Raw genomic sequence first — 9,796 nt, forward strand, 5'->3', positions numbered from 1 at the left:
TAACATGATTTTTGAATGACTACCCCATCTCTGTACCCCCACACATACAAGTATCTGTAAGGTCTCTCAATCGAGTAGCGAATTTCAAGTACAGTTTCAACCACAAAGACCAGGGAAGTTTTTCAATGCCTCGCAAAGAACGGTACCTATAAAAAAAATGTACGCAGACATTGAATATCCCTTTGAGCATGGTGAAGTTATTAATTACACTGTGGATGTTGTAGCAATATACCCAGTCACTACAAACATACAGGMATCCTTCCCAGTTGCACGCGAGGAAGGAAACCACTCAGGGATTTCACCATGAGGCGAATGGTGACTTTAAAACAGTTACAGAGTTTAATTGCTGWGATATGAGAACAGAGGATGGATCAACTACATTATAGTTACTCCACAAAAGAAGGAAGCCGGCACAGAATACAAATATTTGAAATCATGCATSCTGTTTGCAACAAGGCACTACAGTTATACTGCAAAAAATGAGGCAAAGCAATAAACTGTTTGTCCTGAAAAGTGTTATGTTTGGGGAAACTCCAATACAACACATTACCGAGTACCACTCTCCATATTTTCAAGCATAGTGGTTGCTGCATCATGTTATGGGTATGCTTGTAATCATTAAGGACTGGGGAGTTTTTTTTAGGATAAAAAGTAAACAGAATGGAGTTAAGCACAGGCAAAATCCTAGAGGAAAACTTGGTTCAATCTGCTTTCGACCAGACATTGGGAGATGAATTCACCTTTCAGCACAACAATAACCTAAAACACAAGGCCAAATCTACACTGGAGTTGCTTACCAAGAAGACAGTGAATGTGGTCAAGAATTWTTTGGGACTTAAATCTACATGAAAGTCTTATGGCAAGACCTGAAAATGGTTGTCTAGCAATGATCAACAGCCAAGAAGACAGTGAAAGAAAGTGAATGTGTCCGAGTTACAGTTTAGACTTAAATCTACTTGAAAATGTATGGCATGAAAATGATCAACAACCAATTTGACAAAGCTTGAACATTTTTTTAAATAATAATGGGCAAATTATGCCCAATTCAGGTGTAGAAAGCTTTTACGAGACTTACCCAGAATGACGCTGCCAAAGGTGCTTCAACAAGGTTTTTATTCAGGGGTGTGAATATTTATGTTAATTTGATATTTCTGTATTTCATGTTCAATACATTTGCTAACATTTATAAAAACATGTTTTTACTTTGTTACTACGGGCTATTGTGTGTAGATGAGTGAGATAATGATATACATTTAATCCATTTTGAATTCAGGCTGTAACACAACAAAATGGGGAATAAATCAAGGGGTATGAATACTTTCTGAAGGCACTGTAGCTAGATATATATGCTTATCCAGTCCTTCTAGATCTGTGTGATGTGCCAAGGAGGTAGGGGGTAAGGGGTCGATCTGGCATTGGGCATTAGTATAATCTTCCTCTTTTTATCTCTGGGGCATGATGGGGCGAGGAGTAGGGGAGTGAACAGTGAGCTAGAGAGGTGAGAAAAACAGAAGCTTTTTCTCTGATAAACCTGCAATTATCCCAATGGGAGGACAAGGGGCACTGTTAGACTAACAGAGATTGACAGGCTCTTTCACACAGGATTTCTCAATCTACCTCTCTCTCTTTCTCTCACAAAAGAGGAAGGGAATAAGGGGCAATAGGCAGGGAAGGAGTGAGGGGGGAAAATGGAAAGTAGAGAGAGTTGAAAAGGGGAAAGGCTGGTGAGTGAGGAGTAAGAGGGAGAGGGGGGGGTGAGGGTTGAGGTGAAGAAGGGTATGAGAGAGGTGAGAGAAGAAATGCATTTTCCCAGACAAACCTGCAATTACCGCATACTGGGGCGACAGGGGCACTGACATGGACTGACAAGCTCTCTCCTTCTCGCAATCTCTCTCTTTCTCTCCATCTTCTCTCAGTCCCTCAACCTCACAAACATACAGTACGCTACAACATTGATAAAAATCCAATGCTTTCATTGATAATTGATAAAAATCCAATCCTTTCAGATCTACAAAGGCTGTGTTTACACAGGCAGCCCATTTCTGATATTTTTTTCMAGAAATATTTTTTTTGAAAAATCAGATCAGTGCTGAAAAAAAAAAATCTGAATTGGGCTGCCTGTGTAAATGCAGCCACTGTAGATCTGAAAATATTGGATTGGGGAAAATTCAGTACAGTACTATCAGTACAATTACCACATTGCTTATACCCAAAGCCATATATAGCTACACCTACCTTAGAGTATATAGTGCATTCAGAAAGTATTCAGATCCCTTGACTTTTTCCACATTTTGTTGTGTTACAGCCTTATTCTAAAATTGATGAAATAGTTTTTTACCCTCATCAATCTACACACAATAACCCATAATGAGAAAGCAAAAACCGTTTTGTAGAAATTTCAGCAAATTTATAGAAAGAAAACTGTGAAATATCACATTTACATAAGTATTCAGACCCTTTACTCAGTACTTTGTTGAAGCACCTTTGGCAGCGATTACAGCCCCAAGTCTTCTTGGGTATGACGCTACAAGCTTGGCACACCTGTATTTGGGGAGATTCTCCCATTCTTCTCTGCAGATCCTCTCAAGCTCTGTCAGGTTGGATRGGGAGCGTTGCTGCACAGCTATTTTCAGGTCTCTTTAGAGATGTTCGATCGGGTTCAAGTCCAGGCTCTGGCTGGGCCACTCAAGGACGTTCAGAAACTGGTCCCGAAGCCACTCCTGTGTTGTCAATGCTGTGTGCTTAGGGTCGTTGTCTTGTTGGAAGGTGAACCTTCACCCCAGTCTAAGGTCCTGAGTGCTCTGGAGCAGGTTTTCATCAAGGATCTATTTTTACTTTGCTCCGTTCATCTTTCCCTCGATCCTGACTAGTCTCCCAGTCCCTGCCGTTGCAGAACATCCCCATAGCATGATGCTGCCACCACCATGCTTCACCGTAGGGATGGTGCCAGGTTTCCTCCAGACGTGACGCTTGGCATTCAGGCCAAAGAGTTCAATCTTGGTTTCATCAGACCAGAGAATCTTCTCTCTCATGGTCTGAGAGTCCTTTAGGAACTTTTGGTAAACTCCAAGTGGGCTGTCATGTGTCTCTTACTGAGTAGTGGCTTCCGTCTGGCCACTCTACCATAAAGGCCTGATTGGTGGAGTGCTGCAGAGATGGTTGTCCTTCTTGAAGGTTCTCCCATCTCCACAGAGAAACTCTGGAGCTCTGTCAGAGTGACCATCGGGTTCTTGGGGACCTTAAATGCTGCAGAAATGTTTTGGTACCCTTTCTCAGATCTGTGCCTCGACACTATCCTGTCTCGGAGCTCTATGGACAATTCCTTCGACATCATGGCTTGATTTTTTCCCCTGGGACCTTATATACATAGGTGTGTGCCTTTCCAAATCATGTCCAATCAATTAAATGTACCACAGGTGGATTCCAATCAAGTTGTAGAAACATCTCAAGGATGACCAATGGAAAGTGGATGCACCTGAGCTCAATTTCGAGTCTCATAGCAAAAGGTCTGAATACTTATGTAAATAAGGTATTTCTCAAAACTTGTTTTCGCTTTGTAGTTATGGGATATTGTGTGTAGATTGATGAGGAAAATACATTTTAGAATAAGGCTGTAACGTAACAAAATGTGGAAAAAGGGAAGGGGTCTGAATACTTTCTGAATGCACTGTATGCCTATCCAGTCCTTTTATATCTTCATGAAGTGCCAAGGGGGTAAGGGTCTAACCAAATTCCAATCGCACCACCCCACCCTGTATCAGTCTAACTAGCACATTCCTTTACCTACATGTACGGTATAGTAACACATTCTCATTGACATTACATGTGTGGTATGTGTTTGTCTTACGCGTGTGGTGTATGCAGCCTCAGGGTCATCCTCCAGTACTCGGGACAGGCCGAAGTCAGACACCTTACACACCAGGTTGCTGTTGACCAGGATGTTGCGGGCAGCCAGGTCTCGGTGAACGTAATGCTCAGTGTCAGACAGGTACTTCATGCCGACGCGATGCCACGCAGCATGCCCACCAACTGGATCACTGTGAACTGACCGTCGTGTTTCTAACACAGAGAGAGAGAGAGGGCAAGCGAGAGAGAGAGAGAGAGAGAGAGAGAGGGCAAGCGAGAGAGAGAGAGAGAGAGAGAGAGAGAGAGAGAGAGAGAGAGAGAGAGAGAGAGAGAGAGAGAGAGAGAGAGAGAAGAGAGAGAGAGAGAGAGAGAGAGAGAGAGAAAGAGAAAGGGGGAGAGAGGGAGAAGAGAGGGAGACACTGTTGTATACAAGTTGTTTGCTGTTATATGGTTTGTCTATGTCGTCACCGTCAACCCAGCTACAACATGCCCTTGTGGAACAATAAAGTTGATTGAATTGGCGTGAATTGAACACATACAGTATACGCCCACACCACAGTAGGCTTACTCTGTCAATTACACCCCACGCCTGACGAACCTCTTTCTCCCACAATCTCAAACATCCTTCTCCACAGTTCCACTAATATACAGTAGGCTGTGTCACTGAGAACAGATCCCCACTGTACTACTCTCATTACCGCAGTACACATACAATTCTCTTTATAAGTGGAGCACATTCACATCCACAATACTACACATACAATACAATATATGGCTGAATGATGATGAAAACTGACACCAAAGAGGAAGAAGACCACTCGTTCATATACACACACACACACACACGCGCGCGTCGGCGGTGTTCGATCTGGGTAGTCAGCATAATGACTTTCATAAATAGTGGCTTCATAAAAATCGTAGTCATCCAGCTCCACCAAGGGTTACATGTGTTTCATTAGACCCCAGATCAATTAAGCATCGGTCACAAAAACAAAGCATCCCTCTCCCTCTCTCCCCCTCTCTCTTTCTCTCCCCTTCTCTCTCTCTCCCACCATATTTCTGTCTCTCTCCCCCAACCTCTCTCCCTCCTTTCGTCTCTCCAACCCCCACTCACGCCAACCCCCCCTTCGCCCTCATATCCCTTACTGGAAGTGCTGCTATATGATAGAGAGAGATTGATAAAAGAGGAAGTCTGTGGGTTGAAAAGACAGAGCAATCAATCAGCATTTCACAAAACAAGACCTAATTAACTTACTCCACAGCTGCTGAAACACCGGCAGGGGATGTAGATGGATATTGCTCTGAGAGAGAGAGAGCACTGTTGTGTGTTTGTGCGTGAGTGCGTGTGGTAGAACAGGATATTAATGTGGGATGATATTGCTGTAACGTAAAGTAGCTATAACAGGATTAAGGTCTAGTGGACGGCTACAGGAGCGGAAAGATGGACATAACACCCGTGGTCATCCATTTGTCCATCTGTGTATACCAAACCCAAACATTACTGATGTAGTGTGTGTGTGCGTTTCTAGGTTTGTGAGTAAATCCCTCCATAGGCTTTTACTGTAAATTCATCCAGTACGAATGAGGCCAGTGGGGTCGAGTGGTTCTCTTTCAGAACTGAAAGGACTCTAGTACTTTTTTACAAACACTTTCTTTTCCCTTCCATCCCTCTTTCGAACAGCAGAGATGTTTTAATACTGTAGGAGCAGCACACGCTGACCTTCAGAGAGGAACAATGAGAGTGTAGTACAGGAACAATGAGAGTGTAGTACAGGAACAATGAGAGTGTAGTACAGGAACAATGAGAGTGTAGTACAGGAACAGAAAAAAAAAATCTGAATTGGGCTGCCTGTGTAAATGCAGCCACTGTAGATCTGAAAATATTGGATTGGGGAAAATTCAGTACAGTACTATCAGTAAATTACACATTGCTTATACCAAAGCATATATAGCTACACCTACCTTAGAGTATATAGTGCATTCAGAAAGTATTCAGATCCTTGACTTTTTCCACATTTGTTGTGTTACAGCCTTATTCTAAAATTGATGAAATAGTTTTTTACCCTCATCAATCTACACACAATACCCCATAATGAGAAAGCAAAAACCGTTTTGTTAGAAATTTCAGCAAATTTATAGAAAGAAAACTGTGAAATATCACATTTACATAAGTATTCAGACCCTTTACTCAGTACTTTGTTGAAGCACCTTTGGCAGCGATTACAGCCCCAAGTCTTCTTGGGTATGACGCTACAAGCTTGGCACACCTGTATTTGGGGAGATTCTCCCATTCTTCTCTGCAGATCCTCTCAAGCTCTGTCAGGTTGGATGGGGAGCGTTGCTGCACAGCTATTTTCAGGTCTCTTTAGAGATGTTCGATCGGTTCAAGTCCAGGCTCTGGCTGGGCCACTCAAGGACGTTCAAAAACTGGTCCCGAAGCCACTCCTGTGTTGTCAATGCTGTGTGCTTAGGGTCGTTGTCTTTGTTGGAAGGTGAACCTTCACCCAGTCTAAGGTCCTGAGTGCTCTGGAGCAGGTTTTCATCAAGGATCTATTTTTAACTTTGCTCCGTTCATCTTTCCCTCGATCCTGACTAGTCTCCCAGTCCCTGCCGTTGCAGAACATCCCCATAGCATGATGCTGCCACCACCATGCTTCACCGTAGGGATGGTGCCAGGTTTCCTCCAGACGTGACGCTTGGCATTCAGGCCAAAGAGTTCAATCTTGGTTCATCAGACCAGAGAATCTTCTTCTCTCATGGTCTGAGAGTCCTTTAGGAACTTTTGGTAAACTCCAAGTGGGCTGTCATGTGTCTCTTACTGAGTAGTGGCTTCCGTCTGGCCACTCTACCATAAAGGCTGATTGGTGGAGTGCTGCAGAGATGGTTGTCCTTCTTGAAGGTTCTCCCATCTCCACAGAGAACTCTGGAGCTCTGTCAGAGTGACCATCGGTTCTTGGGGACCTTAAATGCTGCAGAAATGTTTTGGTACCTTTCTCAGATCTGTGCCTCGACACTATCCTGTCTCGGAGCTCTATGGACAATTCCTTCGACATCATGGCTTGATTTTTTCCCCTGGGACCTTATATACATAGGTGTGTGCCTTTCACAATCATGTCCAATCAATTAAATGTACCACAGGTGGATTCCAATCAAGTTGTAGAAACATCTCAAGGATGACCAATGGAAAGTGGATGCACTGAGCTCAATTTCGAGTCTCATAGCAAAAGGTCTGAATACTTATGTAAATAGGTATTTCTCAAACCTTGTTTTCGCTTTGTAGTTATGGGATTTGTGTGTAGATTGATGAGGAAAATACATTTTAGATAAGGCTGTAACGTAACAAAATGTGGAAAAAGGGAAGGGGTCTGAATACTTTCTGAATGCACTGTATGCCTATCAGTCCTTTTATATCTTCATGAAGTGCCAAGGGGGTAGGGTCTAACCAAATTCCAATCGCACCACCCACCCACCCTGTATCAGTCTAACTAGCACATTCCTTTACCTACATGTACGGTATAGTAACACATTCTCATTGACATTACATGTGTGGTATGTGTTTGTCTTACGCGTGTGGTGTATGCAGCCTCAGGGTCATCCTCCAGTACTCGGGACAGGCCGAAGTCAGACACCTTACACACCAGGTTGCTTGTTGACAGGATGTTGCGGGCAAGCCAGGTCTCGTGAACGTAGCTCAGTGTCAGACAGGTACTTCATGCCGACGCGATGCCACGCAGCATGCCCACCAACTGGATCACTGTGAACTGACGTCGTGTTTCTAACACAGAGAGAGAGAGAGGGCAAGCGAGAGAGAGAGAGAGAGAGAGAGAGAGAGAGAGAGAGAGAGAGAGAGAGAGAGAGAGAGAGAGAGAGAGAGAGGAGACGAGAGAGAGAGAGAGAGAAGGAGAGAGAGAGAGAGAGAGAGAGAGAGAGAGAGAGAGAGAGAGAGAGAGAGAGAGAGAGAGAGAGAGGAGAGAGAGGAGAGAGAGAGAAGAGAGAGAGAGAGAGAGAGAGAGAGAGAGAGAGAAGAGAGGAGAGAGGGAGAGGGGAGAGAGAGAGGGCAGACACTGTTGTATACAAGTTGTTTTGCTGTTATATGGTTTGTCTATGTCGTCACCGTCAACCCAGCTACAACATGCCCTTGTGGAACAATAAAGTTGATTGAATTGGCGTGAATTGAACACATACAGTATACGCCACACACAGTAGGCTTACTCTGTCAATTACACCCCAGCCCTGACGAACTCTTTTCTCCCACAATCTCAACATCCTTCTCCACAGTTCCACTAATATACAGTAGGCTGTGTCACTGAGAACAGATCCCCACTGTACTACTCTCATTAACCGCAGTACACATACAATTCTCTTTAAGTGGAGCACATTCACATCCACAATACTCACAATACAATCAATATATGGCTGAATGATGATTGAAAACTGACACCAAAGAGGAAGAAGACCACTCGTTCATATACACACACAACGCGCGCTTCGGCGAGTTCGATCTGGGTAGTCAGCATAATGACTTTCATAAATAGTGGCTTCATAAAAATCAATATATTTCTGAGTCAGTTTATGGGTTAGTCATCCAGCTCACAGGGTACATGTGTTTCATTAGACCCCAGATCAATTAAGCATCGGTCACAAAAACAAAGCATCTCTCTCCCTCTCTCCCCCTCTCTCTTTCTCCCCCCTCTCTCTCTCTCCACCATATTTCTGTCTCTCTCCCCAACCTCTCTCCCTCCTTCGTCTCTCCAACCCCCACTCACGCCAACCCCCCCTTCGCCCTCATATCCCTTACTGGAAAGTGCTGCTATATGATAGAGAAGAATTGATAAAAGAGGAAGTCTGTGGGTTGAAAAGACAGAGCAATCAATCAGCATTTCACAAAACAAGACCTAATTTAACTTACTCCACAGCTGCTGAACACCGGCAGGGGATGTAGATGGATATTGCTCTGAGAGAGAGAGAGCACTGTTGTGTGTTTTGTGCGTGAGTGCGTGTGGTAGAACAGGAATTAATTTGTGGGATGATATTGCTGTAACGTAAAGTAGCTATAACAGGATTAAGGTCTAGTGGACGGCTACAGGAGCGGAAAGATGGACATAAACACCCGTGGTCATCCATTTGTCCATCTGTGTATACCAAACCAAACATTACTGATGTAGTGTGTGTGTTGCGTTTCTAGGTTTGTGAGTAAATCCCTCCATAGGCTTTTACTGTAAATTCATCCAGTACGAATGAGGCCAGTGGGGTCGAGTGGTTCTCTTTCAGAACTGAAAGGACTCTAGTACTTTTTTACAAACACTTTCTTTTCTCCTTCCATCCCTCTTTCGAACAGCAGAGATGTTTTATATACTGTAGGAGCAGCACACGCTGACCTTCAGAGAGGAACAATGAGAGTGTAGTACAGGAACAATGAGAGTGTAGTACAGGCAATGGTGTAGACGGAACAATGAGAGTGTAAGTACAGGAACAATGAGAGTGTAGTACAGGAACAATGAGAGTGTAGTACAGAACAATGAGAGTGTAGTACAGGAACATGAGAGTGAGTACAGGAACAATGAGAGTGTAGTACAGGAACAATGAGAGTGTATACAGGAAATGAGCGTGAGTACAGGAACAATGAGAGTGTGTACAGGAACAATGAGAGTGTAGTACAGGAACAATGAGAGTGTAGTACAGGAACAATGAGAGTGTAGTCCACAGGAACCATGAGAGTGTAGTGTGGTGTGTGTGTTAACACAAACTACCTTCAGGAAGGTATCCAGGGATCCATTCTCCATAAACTCTGTGATGATCATCACTGGCTTACCTGAGGACCGAAAGAAAAACACATGGACATTTAACACAGAACACAACACAGATATACTGGCTTACCTGAGGACCGAGAGAAAAACAGATGGACATTTATACACAGAACACAACACAGATATACTGGCTCACCTGAGGA

At 43.7% G+C, this 9,796-nt stretch overlaps 1 protein-coding gene across 1 annotated transcript in view; it reads right to left on the reverse strand.

Annotated features, from left to right (window-relative positions):
- The window catches only part of LOC112071286 (ephrin type-A receptor 3-like), a 37,124-nt gene that overhangs the window by 15,019 nt on the left and 12,309 nt on the right, over positions 1–9,796 (reverse strand). Inside the window, 3 exon segments of the mRNA XM_024138754.2 lie at positions 3,848–4,002; positions 4,005–4,059; positions 9,597–9,658. Coding sequence (XP_023994522.2) covers positions 3,848–4,002; positions 4,005–4,059; positions 9,597–9,658 — 272 coding nt within the window.

This window comes from Salvelinus sp. IW2-2015, unplaced genomic scaffold, assembly GCF_002910315.2.
Source record: "Salvelinus sp. IW2-2015 unplaced genomic scaffold, ASM291031v2 Un_scaffold1570, whole genome shotgun sequence".
NCBI lineage: Eukaryota > Metazoa > Chordata > Actinopteri > Salmoniformes > Salmonidae > Salvelinus > Salvelinus sp. IW2-2015.